Raw genomic sequence first — 19,201 nt, 5'->3', positions numbered from 1 at the left:
TCTTTCATGAACCTAATGAAGAAAAAGTCACACTCTAGAGGTGAAACCATAAAACCATAGTAGGAAGAAACATTTGAGGCAGAAAGACTGCTGCTGCTGCTGCTGCTGCTAAGTCGCTTCAGTCATGTCCAACTCTGTGCAACCCCATAGACGGTAGCCTACCAGGCTCCCCTGTCCCTGGGATTCTCCAGGCAAGAACACTGGAGTGGGTTGCCATTTCCTTCTCCAATGCATGAAAGTGAAAAGTGAAAGTGAATTCGCTCAGTCGTGCCTGACTCTTCGCAACCCCATGGACTGCAGCCCACCAGGCTCCTCCGTCCATGGGATTTTCCAAGCAAGAGTACTGGAGTGGGGTGCCATTGCCTTCTCCGGCAGAAAGACTACATGGGTTCAAAGTGGGAAAGGACTTCTCTCTTATACACACTCTAAGCATTTCTATCAGAAAAAAGAATGAGTTATGAGCAGCTGTTGTGTAGCAATTTCAGCAGAAAGCAGAAGGCAAAAATAGGAAATAAATGTCCATGATTGATTAAATTGAGGTCATCTTATCTAATAATTGTAAGCAATCAAGGTGGCATTTCCATAAGGCATGAAAGATGGTGACATCATTTCCACTGAAGACAGAAAGTCAATCTTCTTGGTGACTCTTTATGGACTGCTACCCAAAAAAGCTGCCAAAATCTTGAAAGAGATTCCATGACTACCTTTATAACCTCAAAAATTATCATTTAAAACAGAATATTGACCTACTGTAAATTCATTCATGCTTTTATTCATTGAAAAAAATATCTGAGTCCTTCCTTTGTGCCAAGTATTGTCTACCTGCTTAAAACTCTCTAGTAAATAAAAGTGACAAAGATCCTTGCCCTCATGGAGGTTGGATATTGTGGTGGTTGATTTTACTGCCAACTTGACCGGGCTAAAGGACACCCAGAAAACCAGTAAATCACTTTTGGATGTGTCCATGAGGGTGTTTCTGGGACATGTTAGCATTTGAATCAGTAGACTAAGTAAAGAAGATGTGCCCTCACCAACGTGGGTAGGGGAAGTAATATCCAATCTGTTGACTTCCCTTACCTAACCCTACTCTTAGCCCTCTCCTCCTCCAACCTCAAAGAACAAAAGGACAGAAAGGAAAATTCTCTTTTTCCCTAACCTGAGACTTCCATCTTTTTCTGCCCTCAGACATCCTACTCCTGGTTCCTGGGCCCCAGGCGCCCCAGTTTCTCAGGCCTTTGGACTTACACTGAATTATATTACTGCCTTTCCTGGTCCTTCAGCTTGCAGAGGAAAGATCACAAGATTTCCTAGCCTCTATAAGCATGTGTGCAAACTCCAATATCTCCTCTTGTGTGTATCTATATAATCTTATTGGTTATATTTCTCCAGAGAACCTTGACAATACAGATATAATAAAAAATGCACCACATATTCGGGCAGAAATGCTTAACAGCAATAAAAGTACCATGGGGAAAAAAGGGAGAGAGGTAGGCAGGAACAAATTATTTAGTCATCTTTGTGTAGCTGACCCAGGGTTGACACAGTAGGCAATCATAATTGTTAAGGCTCTTCCACAAAATGTTGAGCAATAAAGTTTATTAATTATATCGCTCTTGGTTAAATGGCAAAAATCCAACTTGAGCTGGTATCAGCGGAAAGGGAGTCCATTATGGTTATATAGGGCTATTTGATGGAAGCCAAGAACAAGAATAAAATCAAGTTCAAAGCAGGTATGTGAATGAGTCAGGTATCAAAGGGAAGAACTGGCACAGTCAGAAGAGTTCACTGGGAAAAAAATTTAATGAAGATTTTACAGAAATGTAAGCAGGTTAAGAGAACAAAAAAGATATGATGTGATACCACAAACCAGCAAGACTGGAAGTTCAGTTCAGTTCAGTCACCCAGTCATGTCCGACTCTTTGCGACCCCATGAATTGCAGCACACCAGGGTTCCCTGTCCATCACCAACTCCTGGAGTTCACTCAGACCCACGTCCATCGAGTCGTTGATGCCATCCAGCCATCTCATCCTCTGTCGTCCCCTTCTCCTTCTGCCCTCAATCCCTCTCAGCATCAGAGTCTTTTCCAATGAGTCAACTCTGCACGAGGTGGCCAAAGTACTGGAGTTTCAGCTTTAGCATCAGTCCTTCCAAAGAACACCCAAACAGGAGATGGCAAGAGTGAACGTCGACATTCTAGGAACCAGCAAACTAAAATGGACTGGAATGGGTGAATTTAACTCAGATGACCATTATATCTACTACTGTGGGCAGGAATCCCTTAGAAGAAATGGAGTAGCCATCATGGTCAACAAAAGAGTCCGAAATGCAGTACTTGGATGCAATCTCAAAAACGACAGAAAGATCTCTGTTTCCAAGGCAAACCGTTCAGTATCATAGTAATCCAAGTCTATGCCCCAACCAGTAATGCTGAAGAAGCAGAAGTTGAACGGTTCTATGAAAACCTACAAGACCTTCTAGAACTAACACCCCAAAAAGATGTCCTTTTCATTACAGAGGACTGGAATGCTAAAGTAGGAAGTCAAGAAACACCTGGGGTGACAGGTAAATTTGGCCTTGGAATACAGAATGAAGCAGGGGAAAGGCTAAGCGAGTTTTGCCAAGAGAAAGCACTGGTCATAGCAAACACCCTCTTCCAACAACACAAGAGAAGACTTTACACATGGACATCACCAGATGGTCAGCACCAAAATCAGATTGATTATATTCTTTGCAACCAAAGATGGAGAAGCTCTATACAGTCAGCAAAAACAAGACCGGGAGCTGACTGTGGCTCAGATCATGAACTCCTTATTGCCAAATTCAGACTTAAACTGAAGAAAGTAGGGAAAACCGCTAGACCATTCAGGTATGACCTAAATCAAATCCCTTATGATTATACAGTGGAAGTGAGAAATAGATTTAAGGGACTAGATCTGATAGAGTGCCTGATGAACTATGGATGGAGGTTCATGACATTGTACAGGAGACAGGGATCAAGACCATCCCCATGGAAAAGAAATACAAAAAAGCAAAATGGCTGTCTGGGGAGGCCTTACAAATAGCTGTGAAAAGAAGAGAAGCAAAAAGTAAAGGAGAAAAGGAAAGATATAAGCATCTGAATGCAGAGTTCCAAGGAATAGCAAGGAGATAAGAAAGCCTTCCTCAGTGATCAGTGAAAGAAATAGAGGAAAACAACAGAATGGGAAAGACTAGAGATCTCTTCAAGAAAATTAGAGATACCAAGTGAACGTTTCATGCAAAGATGGGTTCGATAAAGGACAGAAATGGTATGGATCTAACAGAAGCAGAAGATATTAAGAAGAGGTGGCAAGAATATACAGAAGAACTATACAAAAAAGATCTTCATGACCAAGATAATCACGATGGTGTGATCACTCACCTAGAGCCAGACATCCTGGAATGTGAAGTCAAGTGGGCCTTAGAAAGCATCACTACTAACAAAGCTAGTGGAGGTGATGGAATTCCAGTTGAGCTATTTCAAATCCTGAAAGATGATGCTGTGAAAGTGCTACACTCAATGTGGCAGCAAATTTGGAAAACTCAGCAGTGGCCACAGGACTGGAAAAGGTCAGTTTTCATTCCAATTCCAAAGAAAGGCAATGCAAAAGAATGCTCAAACTACCGCACAATTGCACTCATCTCACACGCTAGCAAAGTAATGCTCAAAATTCTCCAAGTCAGGCTTCAGCAATACCTAAACCATGAACTTCCTGATGTTCAAGCTGGTTTTAGAAAAGGCAAAGGAACCAGAGATCAAATTGTCAACATCCGCTGGATCATGGAAAAAGCAAGAGAATTCCAGAAAAACATCTTATTTCTGCTTCATTGATTATGCCAAAGCCTTTGACTGTGTGGATCACAATAAACTGTGGAAAATTCTGAAAGAGATGGGAATACCAGACCACCTGACCTGCCTCTTGAGAAACCTATATGCAGGTCAGGAAGCAACAGTTAGAACTGGACATGGAACAACAGACTGGTTCCAAATAGGAAAAGGAGTATGTCAAGGCTGTATATTGTCATCCTGCTTATTTAACTTATATGCAGAGTACATCATGAGAGACACTGGGCTGGAAGAAGCACAAGCTGGAATCAAGATTGCAGGGAGAAATATCAATAACCTCAGATATGCAGATGACACCACCCTTATGGCAGAAAGTGAAGATGAACTTAAAAGCTTCTTGATGAAAGTGAAAGAGGAAAGTGAAAAAGTTGGCTTAAAGCTCAACATTCAGAAAACAAAGATCATGGCATCTGGTCCCATCACTTCATGGGAAATACATGGGGAAACAGTGGAAACAGTGGCAGACTTTATTTTGGGGGCTCCAAAATCACTGCAGATGGTGACTGCAGCCATGAAATTAAAAGACACTTACTCCTTGGAAGGAAAGTGATGACCAGCCTAGACAGCATATTCAAAAGCAGAGACATTACTTTGCCAACAAAGGTCCGTCTAGTCAAGGCTACGGTTTTTCCTGTGGTCATGTATGGATGTGAGAGTAGGACTGTGAAGAAAGCTGAGTGCCGGAGAATTGATGCTTTTGAACTGTGTTGTTGGAGAAGACTCTGCAAGGAGATCCAACCAGTCCATTCTAAAGACTGGAAAACCAATACTAATACCATGGAGACACCTACAGGGTCAAGTGGAGGTAATGCTATCATCATAGACCAACACAAACCACAGCTGTGGAAAAGAACCCACTTGACAGGAGCTGTGGCCACCAAAAATGAAACCACTGCCAGTAACACACTGGAGGGAATGGGGGAAATAAACACTGTGACATTCTCTGCTTTCCTTTCTTCCTCAACTCTCTTAATCTCCTGCTGGTGCACCTACAATCCAAATCCAACCCCCAAGCCAGAGGGCAAAGAAGCCCAGGTCATGTAGTCCACAGAGGTCAGCCTCCAGAAGGCAAAACAGAGACCAGAGGAGAATGATTCCAGGGTAGGTAAAAGAATCAATAACCAGCACAATATGGAAACAAAGACCACTATAACGGAACAGAAATCACAAATTCAGCACACAATCCCTTTCCCAGGAACAAGAAGTTCAAAAAAGATGGTCACTGAAAGATGAGAATAAAAAGAAAAACTTTATTAGAAGACAATTCTTTTTCTACAGGTTTAGTAATAACTTATGAGTTTCTTTGTTATCAACTATTTAACTTTAAACCTCAAAGGAGACATGACCTCATTATTCTTAGGTTTTCCAATTCAACTCTGCACATTGAAGCATTAAGATATGTTATGATAATAATTTAACAGTTTTAAAGATCCTTAAAACCATTAAGCAATGACACATCTGAATAATAAAACACTATCACTGAAAAAGAAAATTTTATTCCTCAAAGCTTTAGCAAATACAATTGAAAAGTGGATATCTGTATTTTTATGTCACTTTTATACACCTTGATTTTACAGTGACAAACAATGAAATACTAATGCTTTTGGAAAAAGTTTAAATAAAAACAAAGAAAGTTAAAAATAGGTAGCAGCAAATCTCACTCAGTTTCTAACAGTTCACCAACAGAAATCTGCAGATTCATAATGTGAAATGGGCCTTGATCATATCTTTCTGGTTTTATAAGGACAACAAACTTTTCTGAACTTAAGCATTTCCTAAAGAACTTATTTGTCAAATATGCTTGCTTCCTTTAGAAAAACAGTCTTGAAGCCATTTTAAGGTATAAGGAATTGAATTTTCCATGCTTTTTTGAAAAATATAATTGAGTCAGAAAGCAACTAAATAATTTGAGGCTGACGGTATGCCAAAAGCAAACTGAGGTAGAGAAGTGAAAGTACCTAAGTCAAAGCTACTATAGCACAAATAATGGCACACACACACACACACAAATTAAGGAAGCAGAAATCATGGAGAGCATTCATTAGTAACTAATGCTTTTTGCTTGATACCAAAATATGCCTACCCGATATACAATCTTTACAGTTCTCTATCATATTAAGTGGGCTGATACTAAAACCAAAGTGTTTTACTGAAGCACTCATCTGGAGAGTATGCACCCTGTGGTAGGAAATGAAGGAGAAACCAGACTGGAAAGCAGCAGTGAGGAATATGCACTGTTACAGCCTGTGTCCTACATAACCTTTTGAATACATGACCTTTAAGTTGCTGAAGGTTGCCTCAGAATTTGGCTCGGTTTGATGGAAACATCTGTTCCCCTTGCAGGTATACTGTATGGACTTTCTTCTCAGTTGGATCCAGAACACAGCAAGTGAGCCCTTGTCTGTCCAATCACACAGACACCAACACTTGTAAATCAAGTTCGGGTAGGACAACAGCAGGTCCACAGTCCGTCACCCTTTCGCAGCCAGCTAGGCCAACTGACTGCTGTGAGAACTGCTCTTATCATGTCATCAAATCAAAACATGTTGAGATGAGGGACTATAAGAGGCATCTGCAGAATTCCCAAAATGTAGTGACTTTGGAACACTGACAGATGCATCTGTCATTTTATACCTTCAACTAACCTGATGTCCACTGGCCCGACACACAAAAGCTGTCCAGGATCGATTCCAATTCTTTCACGTTATTTTCACATGTCTCCACTAGAAAAGCCTGGTGCTTCTTAGCCTTTTAATTAAGAAAAAAAATTACACATAATAAGGTCACGCATTGTAAGAGTTGCAGATTTTTTGTGTGAATACATAAAGCACAATTAAGTATAAATGAGCTAATAATTACTCCATTCAAATCTATTATTAATAAATCTCTATCTTAACCATTTCTTGTACTTAGCTTAATGCAACAGTGTGTCAAGCTCTCAATAACAATTGACTGAGGCCTCAGGGCCTGGCACTATTCTCCATACTCTAACATAGCAATTCTTTCTATCATCACAACAAATCTATGAGGGAAGGGCCATCATTATCTCATTTTACAGATAAGGAAATAGAGACACAGAGAAATTGAGGAAAATTTTAAAAGATTATACTTGCAGTCATGTAGCAAATTGCCAGATAGTGGTCAAAAGTGAATGCAGTATGACAAATTAGAAGGAACTGTAGCAGACTACTCAAGAGCTGACGGCAGCTTAGATTAGGGTCTTGGCAGAGAAAGGGGGATGTGGGAGCATAAGCACTGAAGGGTGTTGGAGGGGTGCCTACTTAGAAGACAGAATGGCCAGCCTTGGTATCACTGCCTTGGGTTAGAGCACAGTGACTGGATTGGGTTGGATTCCATTGGACTGGATTCAGCTGGACTGGAGGAGGAAATGCTCAGATAAAATGAGTAGTAAAGCCTGATCCCAAGGTTTCAGACTAGAACTGGGTGGACTTCAGCAGCTGAGCAAGAGCCATGGAAGCAGAGGTGGCCTTATTTTGGCTGTTTCTATTTATTTCACTTGTTTGTTTCTGGTGGGTAATGTTAATCATAAATTCTGTTTAGATCATATTCCAGTAAAGCACTTTTAAAAGACTCCCAGCACCAGTAAACTACCTGGCAAATAACTGACCCTAAATATATTTGAATTAAAAAATAATAAATAAAGTAAAAACTATCAGAGGCAGCTGGATGCAGTGGTATAAAGCTCAGAAGAGAGGTCAAACATAGGCTTGAGAATCATCTAGGGATGTGAAGCTTGCCGTGAGAGTGTCTGACAGGAAGCGAAAAGAGTCTAGGATAAAGCCTAAGGAACCCAGGAATTTAATACTTGGAAAAGAAAAAGGCAGCAAAAAAGACTGGAAAAGGAGGAAGAAAAACAGAAGATAAAGTCATGAAAACCAAAATAAAAGAACATTTCAAGGAGAGAGTTATGTCCAGTGTCACAGAATATTCAAGAAAAACAGAGACTAGCATGTTCCATGTTCACTGGACATGGAAGTCATTGGTGACTGTGAAGTCTGCTGTAACTTCTATTGGAACAGGGCAAAGAATGAATAAGCCTACAATTTTTTTTGTCTTAGTGACATATAAGAAATAGAAACAGGAAGTACATATTAAATATATTCAATTCTAAATTCAAATGGGATTAAAGTATACATACTATTATACAACTTATTTTTCCATTCACAGTATGTTTTTAACATCCTTTCCACATCATATTTCTTCAGTTGCATAGCATTCCATTGTTTAGATGAATTAACTTATCCATTGTATCATTAATGAATTTAACCAGTCCCCTACTGCTAAGATTTATAGGTTATTTGCATTTTTCCTATTAATGACAATACTATAATATAAATCCTTACATGTATACTTGTACATCTTAGAATGCATTCAAGTATATCTACTCAGTAAACTCCTAGAAATAGATTTGATGAGTAAACAGTATGCACAACTATTTTCAGACAATTGTTACCAAATTGCTTTCTAAAGTCCTACTGGTATAAACTACCATGAAAAGCATAAGTATTTACTTTCCCATACCTTTACAAGCTAAGCATCATCAACTTCTTTTACTGTCCATTTCTTTAATTTTAAATAAGATTAACCATCTTTTCATATCTTTATCAGTAGCTTGTATTTCTTCTGTGAACTGCCTTTTCATGTGTTCATTTCTATATTACACTGTACACATTTTACTTAGTGATTTATTACAGTCCTTTGTAAATTATGAAAATGATTGCTTTGTCACACACACTGCAAATCATTATTGCCAATTTGCCATTTGCCTTTTGACTATATTCTTAGAAACAAAATGTTCCAACTTCTCCACGTTTTCTAAAACTTGTTATTGTCTAGTTTTTAAATTGCAGTCATGTGAATGAGTGTGAAGAGTCATCTCATTGTTGTTTTGATTTGCATATCCCCGACTAATGATTTTTGAACATTTTTTAACATACTTACTGACCATTTGTACATCTTCTTTGAAGAAATCTCCATTTAAACCTTTAGCATATTTTTCATTGTTATTTCTCTATTATTCTGAATACAAGTTCTTTATCAATCACTTGATTTGCAAAAATTTTCTAGCACTTTGTGACTGTATTTTTACCTTCTATCTTCTGAAGCACAGAAGTATTTAATTTCGGTGAAGTACAATGCATCTATTTTTTGTCACTTGAGCTTTTGCTGTGGCTCCTAAGAAAGCACAGCCTAAGATTTTTGTAGTCTTAGCTACTCTATTTGGGCCTATGAACCATTGAACTTTTGTGCAGGGTCCAAATTCACTCTCTAGCTTCTGGATACCCAGTTCTTTCACCACCATTTGTTGAAAAATGCTATTTTTTCTCCCACTGAATTAACTTGGCACCCTTTTCAAAAACAATTAAACATAATTATGAGTTTATTTCTGGATTCTCAATTCTTTTCCATTGATATACATGTCTACATTATGGCAATATCACACTGTCTTGACTATTATAGCTTTCTTCAGTTCACTCAGTCATGTTCGACCCTTTGTGACTCCATGGACTGTAGCACCCTAGGCTTCCCTGCCCATCACCAACCCCCAGAGCTTGCTCAAACTTATGTCCATCGAGCCGGTGATCCCATCCAACCATCTCATTCTCGTCGTCCCCTTCTCTGTCTGCCCTCAATCTTTCCAAGCATCAGGGTCTTTTCTAATGAGTCGGCTCTTCGCATCAGGTGGCCAAAGTACTGGAGTTTCAGCTTCAGCATCAGTCCTTCCAATGAATATTCAGGATTTATTTCCTTTAGGATTGACTGGTTTGATCTCCTTTCAGTTCAAGGGACTCTCAAGAGTCTTCTCCAACACCACAGTTCAAAGCATCAATTCTGTGCTCAGCTTTCTTTATAGTCCAACTCTCACATCCATACATGACTACCAGAAAAACCATACCCTTGACTAGATGGACCTTTGTTGGCAAAGTAATATCTCCACATTTTAATATGTTGTAATGGCACCCCACTCCAGTACTCTTGCCTGGAAAATCCCATGGACGGAGGAGCCTGGTGGGCTGTAGTCCATGGAGTCACTGAGAGTTGGACACGACTCAGTGACTTCAGTTTTACTTTTCACTCTCACTTTTCACTCTCATGCATTGGAGAAGGAAATGGCAACCCACTCTAGTGTTCTTGCCTGGAGAATCCCAGGGACGGCAGAGCCTGGTGGGCTGCCGTCTATGGGGTCGCACAGAGTCGGACACGACTGAAGCGACTTAGCAGCAGCAGCAGCAGGTTGGTCATAGCTTTTCTTCCAAGGAGCAAGCATCTTTTAATTTTGTGGCTGCTGTGATTTTGGAGGCCAAGAAAATAAACTCTTTCACTGTTTCCATTGTTTCCCCATCTATTTGCCATGAAGGGACCGGATGCCATGATCTTAGTTTTCTGAATGTTGAGTTTTACGCCAACTTTTTCACTCTCCTCTTTTACTTTCATCAAGAGGCTCTTTAATTCTTCTTTGCTTTCTGCCATAAGGGTGGTGGTGTCTGCGTATGTGAGGTTATTGGTATTTTTCCTGGCAATCTTGATTCCAGCTTGTGCTTCATCCAGCCCAGTAGATGTTTTATCCAGAATTCTTTTGCTTTTTCTACGATCCAATGGCTGTTGGCAATTTGATCTTTGGTTCCTCTGCCTTTTCTAAATCCAGAATGAACATCTGGAAGTTCTCAGGTCACATAATGCTGAAGCCTAGCTTGGAGAATTAGGAGTATTACTTTGCTAGCATGTGAGATGAGTGCAACTGTGCAGTGGTTTGAACATTCTTTGGCATTGCCTTTCTTTGGGATTGGAATGAAAACTGACCTTTTACAGTCCTGTGGCAACTGCTGAGTTTTCCAAATCTGTTGGCATATTGAGCATAGCACTTTAACAGCAGAGCTTTATAGTAACCTTTACAATTGGGAAATGCTACTTCTTCAACTTTATTCTTCTTTTACAAGATTATTTTGGCTATTCTAGTGCTTTCAAGTAATCAAATTTATCAACAATTTGCCTTGGGACTTCTAGATTTTATGTCATATATTCCTTACTCCAAGATTATAAAACACTTAAATTCCTTTATTTCTACTTTTTCATCTTCCTCTTTTATGACTCCTTAATCAATTTAGAATTTGATATCAGAAATAAGGCAAGGACTCAGTTATACTGTTTCCTTTTATGTACAGTCAGTTATTTCAAATCTATCAGATTATCTATTTTATAAGCTGGTTTGGCATACTATGATACTGTGATTTATAATAAGGAAGACATACTGGACCTATTCTAGGTCTCTTAAATTTCCATATGAATTTTTGAATCAGGGTGTCACTATATGCAAAAGGCCAGCTGAGAATTTGATAGAGACTGCATTGAATGTATATATTGAGGAACATTATTATCTTAACAATAACAATATTAACTCTTATGATCCTTGCAATTTTGCTAAACTTGTTTGTTAGTTCTAATAGTTGTGTGTGTGAATTCCTTATAATTTTCTAATTTTTAAAAATTGTGTACATATTTAGTCACTAAACCCAAATCTACAACTCTTCTACAAAAAATAAAGCTTGTGACTCAAAAAAAAAAACCTACATGATTTGCAAAGAGTTTATTTCTCTCTTTCCAAAATTAATGACTTTTATTTTTCTTGCCTTATTGCTCTGGCTGGAACCACCAGTACAATGTTAGCTAGACATGGTAACAGTATACATCCTTACCTTGTTCCCGATCTTAAAAAGAAAGCAGCCTTTCACCATCAACCTTGATGTTGGTTATAGGTTTTTCACAAATGCCCTTTCTCAGTTGAGGAAGTTCCTTTCTTGTTATTCTATTTATAATTAGCACTATTCTAATTTTCTATAGAGATATCTGGCTAATAGTCTCATAATATAGCCAATATAAACTTTATTACATCTAATAGGTTTATGAGCCAGATTATGATTGAAAATTTTTCCTTTCATTGCTTTTTTTTTATACAATGATTTGTTTATTTTACAGTTTTCTGATGTTTATTTCTTATTTTACAATAAATAATTTAAATGCAGTAGTATACATTTTTCATAAAAAGTATGCTTAATAAATACATTTATATTAAAAAGTAATAACTGAAAAAATATTTATTTCCCTTTAAATTTGGTAATGAGTTTACTATGTCACTTATTGATTCATCACTGAGAACAGTGACATCACTGACTAAATGAAGCCAGGTTTGCTCAAGAACTATTGAAGCAGAGTTGATTTACAAAATTGTGTTAGTTTCAGGTACACAGCAAAGTGTCCTTTTCTTTTATATCTGACAAATTTTTTCCTAATAAATTGTTTTGGTTTTATAAATCAAGTCTTCATTCTTCATTCATATAGAGAAAATAGCTGGAACTTTTTAAAAGTGTGGACTACACTTATATTTAAATTTTGTTCTCAAAGCTGTTAGTTCTCTTAATAGACTTTTGATAAGCAGGAAATTTCTAGAATAAAAACACAATCTATCAGCTAAAAAAACTGCTAGGTTGAAAACAAAATGCCAAACCAATATAAAAGACTAAGTTTCTAATTTTTGATTAATATGTTTCATTGTATGACATAAAAAGGAAATTAAGGTTAAATGTTAAATTGTTGACTCAACAAATTCTGCAATTCTAAACATTCAATCAAGTTTAAAAGACAAAACTGTAGGATAAAAGAACTCCCTTCTTTTTTTTTTCCCTCGGACATAAGTCACAAGAACTCACTTCTTTTCGCCTTAGACTAATTTGCATAAAAAGCTTTATTACTGTAGAAATAAAAGTCCCTTACTGCTATGTTTGGGCTAACCAGATGATATTAAGATGAACATACTGATCACTCACCATGAACCCAGGACTACTTTAGATGTCATGATGAATTTAAAACCAGTACAGAAAAGGGACTAAAAATATCAAAATATTCAAAGAAAATGCAAAAAAATTTCTGACTGGAAGATCTTAATGTATTATAAAACAGGAGTCAGCAGAGAGAACAATGAGCTGACAAAGAGTTATGTTATATTTTCACCTTGGTACACAATATTTCACGCACTGCTAAAGTAAATGAATTCCTGGCTTAATCTAACATGTCATTCTATCATCTTATCTTTCTTTGAGCCTATAAAAACTCATCCCTCACTTCTGCTAATATGCATGAATATCATAAATAGACATGTATGTAAATAAAAATTTCTAATATAAACTTGTGAAAATATTAAAAAGCATACACATATATTTATATCTAGAAATTGGACAAATGAGTGCTGCTGATCTGCAACAGAAAAGTTGACTCAAACCATAAATAACAATAAAAACAATTAAGGGGTGCTAATAATAAGGTTTAAAATTATAGAAAAAACAAATAGGTAAAAAAATAAATATTTTATTTAGTCACTAGATTTGTTTAGATTAATGAAATTGGTTTTTTAAAAACAGGTCAAACTTTTATAGCAGTAACACATAATGCTTATCATTTTTAAATGGTTTTGAATTCAAGTAAGCTTTTAAATCAGTTTAAATATATTTTAAGCCATTATAAAGGAATTCTGAGTAAAAACAGAGGAGTATCAGAACCTACAACTGACATCACATACTTATGCTTCACCTTTTCATCTTATCTTCCACTTAGTTTTACAGAGGCAGTCCATTTGTAAGGATTCCAGGAGAGCCTGCTCAGCTAAACTGAATTTGATACGGTTAGCTTTCATCATCATCACCATCTGCAGCTTCTCCTTGATCATAATGACAGTAACTAACCTCTCTTACTTCTTCATAAAACAGTTTACTCTTTCTTTCCCAATGTGAGCATTCTATGATCCAACTTCTTATGCCATATGATGAAATGTCACCTTCTCTTACACAGCTACACAATTAATTTATGCCACCATCCAATCTGAATATAGGCTTTGACATATAAACATCTCCTTCTCTCTCTCTTCCTCTGTCTCTCTTTCTCTCTCTTTCAGACACACACATACACAATATCATTTTATTTCTTCCAAGACTAAAAATGAGGTTTGAATTTTCAAAATTTAGGATTTTTATATTAATAAATATCAGAAAACTTAAAGAAAAAGCTTTATGCCTGCATCACAAATTTAGAAAGACAGCCATACAATATACATTTAAATACACAAACACATACACATTAGAGAAATACAACTTAACAGTATTAAAACTTTAAGGACCACTAAGAGAGCCATGTTTATATTAGCAAAAACAACTCTCATATATAAATACTATTCTATTGTGGGTGAAAAGCAGGAATCAACAAGTTTTTCATAAAAATTCAGAATAGAATATTTATTAGATCATTAGTTTTGAATGCCTCCTGCAAAATCAGAAGCATGTTTCCTAAAGCAAACCTAACAGATCATTTGATGCAAAAATATTATCAAGAAACACTAACTTTACCTCAAAGCACAGCAATCAAAGCACTTTCCAAAATCCTATCTAACGCCAGCAATCATTATTATTATATAATCAGTCAAGCCCCCAAAGTATAGGGAAAAAATATATACTTGACCATTTTCAATCACAAGTTCTTTAGAGAATAAAATATTCTTTGAGCAAAACCTCATGAGAACTAGAATTCCCTTTTCAATATATGGTCTTCTCCTAGAGCTGTAACTAAATATTACTGAGTGGCAGAAAAACAAATCTCAAGAAATGATGGACTCTAAAATATTTCATTGTAGAAAGCACAAAGCAAATCCTAATAATGCCAATTTGGAAATGATAGCTCCCCTGCTCAAGAGAAGCAGATATAAAAACTCACAGTAATGACTATAAGACCCAACTGGATCTACTGAGCCTCTGGTGGGCTTTAATAAGCATCAGCACTAAGCAGCTTAAACTAGAAATTCAATTTTATTGAGTAGCTGATTAAATCATTATTAAATTCAAAGAATTTAAAATTAATAGTTCGATTTTAATCAAAACTTTTTAAAGTCAAATTCAATAGTGTACAACACATAGCATCTAGGGATTTTGCTAAATCCCTAGATGTCCTATGTTGAAATTCTATTAATACTATGACATTAAAAACAATAATAATATATTACTCATTTGTTAATCATATCTTCTAAATCCATAAGTTGAATAGGAGAAATTTCACGAACATAAAAGCACAATTAATGTTGGCTGTATTCCTTAAATACAAAGAGAAGACTCAACAAACCCAGTTTGAACTTTTCCAAAATTACATTCTATATTTAATTTTTATCTTTTGTAACAGGGGAGCTATCACTTTGCAACCAGTTTATTGACTCTGTGTTTATCCTGACCTAGATGACCTCGATGGCTTCTTTCAGTTCTGAAAGGCTAAGCGACCTTCAGTTATGCAATTGTTATTTTTAAGTCTCAAAACTTCCTAAAGTCTTTGCATATTATAATAACACCTTGGTCTTACTAGTAAACCTATAGAAGAAAATGGCTTTAATTTTCTCTTACAATGCAACAGAGAAAATAAAGACCAAGACTTGAATAATGGCCATGATTGTGAGCTAAACTAGAAAACAAGCTGTTAGCTCAAAGGGAGAGAAAAATTACCTATAGTTAATTTATACTTCCCATCTATATTCTATAAAAGCTGAAACTATTATGTTCGAAAGAAATGTAACTGTAGGAAAGACACACTAGGGGACACAGGATCATAGAATGTCATTAAAACAAAACTTTATTCCCAAAGGCAAAAAGTAAAAGCCTCCTCTTGTGTTATTCTCTCTTCAGTCAAAAACAATTATGAACTCAAAACAAAAATAACAGACTTTGAGGACACAGAACCAAAAAACTCCATTTTTATGGTTTAAAATTTTTAATTTGATAGATATCTCTTTAGAGAGAAATTTGTAAGATTACCCTCCCAACTCAAAGGCTACTAACCTACTAAAAAATTAAAGGAAATAAAGATATATGTACCCCAAAATATATTTATGAAAAGCAATAGATGAATTTTTTATTAAAAAGAAAATACTGTACTTACTGTTTAAAGTAATAGCATTTTCATTAAGAAGCTTCACTGGTCACTCAGATGGTAAAGAATCTGCCTGCAATGCAGGAGACCCAGGTTCGATCCCTGGGTTAGGAAGACGCCCTTGGAAAGGGAATGGCTACCCACTCCAGTATTCTTGCCCGGAGAATTCCATGGACAGACTTCTTTATTAAAAAGAAAACACTGCACTTACTATTCAAAGTAACAGTGTTTTCAGTAAATAAATTTTAATTAATTATTTTTTAAATTTCATATTATGGTCAAGTAAAGAGACAGAAAGCAACTGTTCTAATAAGAATAAACAGAACAAGCTAAAAGATAAAGCTAATAATGCATGCTAAGTCACTTTAGTCGTGTCTGAGTTTTTGTGACCCCATGGACCATAGCCCACCAGGCACCTCTGTCCATGGGATTCACTAGGCAAGAATACTGGAGTGGACTGCCATTCCCTCTTCCAGGCCATCTTCCCTACCCAGGGACTGAACCCACGTCTCTTATGTCTCCTGCACTGGCACGTTGGTTCTTTACCACTAGCACCACCTGGGAAACCAAAAAAAAAAAAAAAACGCGATGGAAGAAAATAAGACATAAAGCTAAGGCTTTAAGAAAGATGAAGAAACAGAGAGGAACATATGAATAGTTAGGCTGAACCATATGAACTGTCAATCACTTAAGCTGCACTTGAATCTGTTTCTGAACATCCCATTGGCTCGTCTACTAGTCAGAACAACAGTGTTTTACAGGTTGAGTGTCAAGGGTTAAAACAAGCAAACAGAGGCTGTGAACGAGCTGCAACTTACCTCTTTTTCAGACCATCCACCAAACTGTGAAAGCTAAAAAGTAAATACCTGTTGGCACCAAGTAAATTATTTGTAATCACAAAGCATCCTGAGCTCAGCGGTGAATTCAGCCAGTCTTCTTTTATCTTCTGCCTTGTCACTGGAGTGCTAGAAGACCAGAGTCAGGAGGATGCACACCAACTTATATTGGTGACTAGGTCTTCACCACTGCATTCCCAGTGACAACTCTCTTTCCAAACTATTTGATTACACTATCTAATAAGTAAGCACAGCAAGTCTAAGACTCAGCTCAGTGACTCTAACAAGTTTTTCTCCACCATGATTCACCTTCCAGAACCAGGAGTGAAGAGGTGGGTTGCCTATGGAATATAGGGTAACACATCGCAGTGAATAGGCACTATAGTATGCTACACAGTGAACAACAACAACAATCCTTCAAAAACAAACCAAACTGGGTTCTCCTATACATATGATTCTGCAACATTTCTCTTTCTACTCAGTAATACAGCAAACTTTGGGAGATGGTAAGTGACAAGGAGACTGATGTGCTGTGGTCCATGGGGTCACAAGGAGTTGGACACAACTTGGCAAATGAACAACAACAACTGCTACGCAGAGAACTCTAAACTTCCTAAAACCCCACATTCAAAGTACTCAAACTACAAATTCAACCAGAGTAAAAGCAATGATATCAATCCCTTAATCAGAACAAATTGGATATCCTGAGTTAAATGGAAACAGAGTTCAACATTAGGAGGTATACAGACATTTGTTAAGGAAAAAGAAGTGTTTCAGTCAATGTGGGTCAAAAATATGAACAACCAGAATGGAAGCAAGGAGATATGAAAATAAACAGCAAGAAGATATGAGAAATAGGAAGCCGAGAGTCTTCTAATATGACTGAAGCAAGACAGATAGAGGATCACCTGCCTGTATACAATATTGGATCATTTGAAAATTATAAAGAGTTTAAATGTTATCCCATCATTACTTTTCTATCTCATCATTCATCATTACCTTTCTAACTAGGCAGCACTGATTTGGCCACCACTTCTTAGTATAACCCTGAGTTTCTATCTTGTTGAACAAGGAAAAAAAAATTCATTTTCCTCAGAAACTAACATCACTAAGAGCTGTGGAATATAACTGAAAGTGAAGTAACCAAGTCTCTGGGAAAGGTATAATATGTGGGGAACAAGACAAAGAGGAAACAGGGAACTACTATAAACGTTATGGCCTCCCTCCTGAGGTTCCCAACAAACAGCAGAGTAGGAGTATGCTGCTTCAACCAAATAAACAAATCCATCCAACAAATGTTTATTGAGGCAAGTACTACTGTGGAAACTTGGCATGTAAAACAAAGTTAACCTCAATGCACTCTCAATTTCTAGGCAGAGGTAATACACAGCAGATTTTGGTGTTATGATAGAGATACTAAACTAAGAATTAAAGAAATATAAACTTGGGAGGGGCAGAACTCTGACTTTAGGTGGATGAAAAAAAGAAGAGATGGAACCACAGAAAGCTTCACAGACGGCAAGACATCAGAGGTGTCTTGCGTCACCATCACAGGACATTTATGAATATTAAAAGAAAAGAGAATGAGCATTTCAGACCTGTGGGTCAAAAAATGTGAACAGCCTGACCAAAAGTAAAATGACATGAAGATACATCATGTGTTTAGGAAGCCAAGAGTACTTTAATGTGGCTGAAGCAAGATAGAGAAAGGACAACAGCAACAGAAGCAGCTGGAAAAGTTAACATAGAGCCACAAAGAAAAGTGCCTTAGGTTACACAGCAAGAAGCTGGGGCTTCTCTGAAAGCAGCAGGGAGATATTGATGGCTTTTTAATAAATGGAAGGTGACAAGAACAGATCAATACTTGAAAAAGATAAATTTGGTGACAGTGTGAAGGCTCGATTATTGGGGAATGGAGACAGAGTGATCAGGTTCAAAATGATTACAAAAGGGAGTCTTTGAAATCATTAGATCCACTGATTTTAAACCCTAACTCCACTTCCATGTAGGGAATACTGTTTTACATACTTTAAAAAATAAAGAAAAACCCCTGAATAAGTTTTAAAATATTCTATAATTCAGACATTCTATTAATTCATTTCATTTTCCCAATTATTTCAAAGAAGAGAGGTTTTATTATGAATAGCTTTGTGGTAAACAGCATGTCCAGTTTTAAAATTTTTTAATCAATGTCACTAAAACTACTTTCATACAATTATCTCATGGCATGTAGCTAGAAAAAAACCCTATTAAACATCAAATTTGACCCAATAAAGTAATTGCCATAGGGTTTTCCTTTTTATCTTACCATTACAAGCTCTTCCTGTAACTCACTGCAACTTTTCTCATTATACTGGAGTCTCTTTGAAAGGTCTAGAATTACTTTCTTCTGTTCCTCAATTTCTTCATTTAGTTTCTTGTTTTTGGAGAAATACTCTCTTTCTAATCTGAAAGGTTAAAGTGTCAGAGCAGGTTTTTCAAATATGCTTTTATCAGGTCTTACTATACAACTTTAACACAAAGGGC

At 36.8% G+C, this 19,201-nt stretch overlaps 1 protein-coding gene across 6 annotated transcripts in view; it reads right to left on the bottom strand.

Annotated features, from left to right (window-relative positions):
- The window catches only part of CCDC171 (coiled-coil domain containing 171), a 345,827-nt gene that overhangs the window by 245,458 nt on the left and 81,168 nt on the right, over window positions 1-19,201 (bottom strand). For all 6 annotated transcript variants that reach the window (XR_011254379.1, XM_069576620.1, XM_069576618.1 and 3 more), the window contains 2 exons: window positions 18,984-19,122; window positions 6,512-6,614 (listed from right to left, as the gene is read on the bottom strand). Coding sequence is in view for 5 of the 6 variants with exons in the window: in XM_069576620.1 (XP_069432721.1) it covers window positions 6,512-6,614; window positions 18,984-19,122 (242 nt within the window). In the remaining variant the exon portion in view is untranslated. The remainder of the gene's footprint in view (window positions 1-6,511; window positions 6,615-18,983; window positions 19,123-19,201) is intronic.

This window comes from Ovis canadensis, chromosome 2 (genome assembly GCF_042477335.2).
Source record: "Ovis canadensis isolate MfBH-ARS-UI-01 breed Bighorn chromosome 2, ARS-UI_OviCan_v2, whole genome shotgun sequence".
NCBI lineage: Eukaryota > Metazoa > Chordata > Mammalia > Artiodactyla > Bovidae > Ovis > Ovis canadensis.
This window is presented reverse-complemented; position numbering and strand designations above follow the sequence as displayed.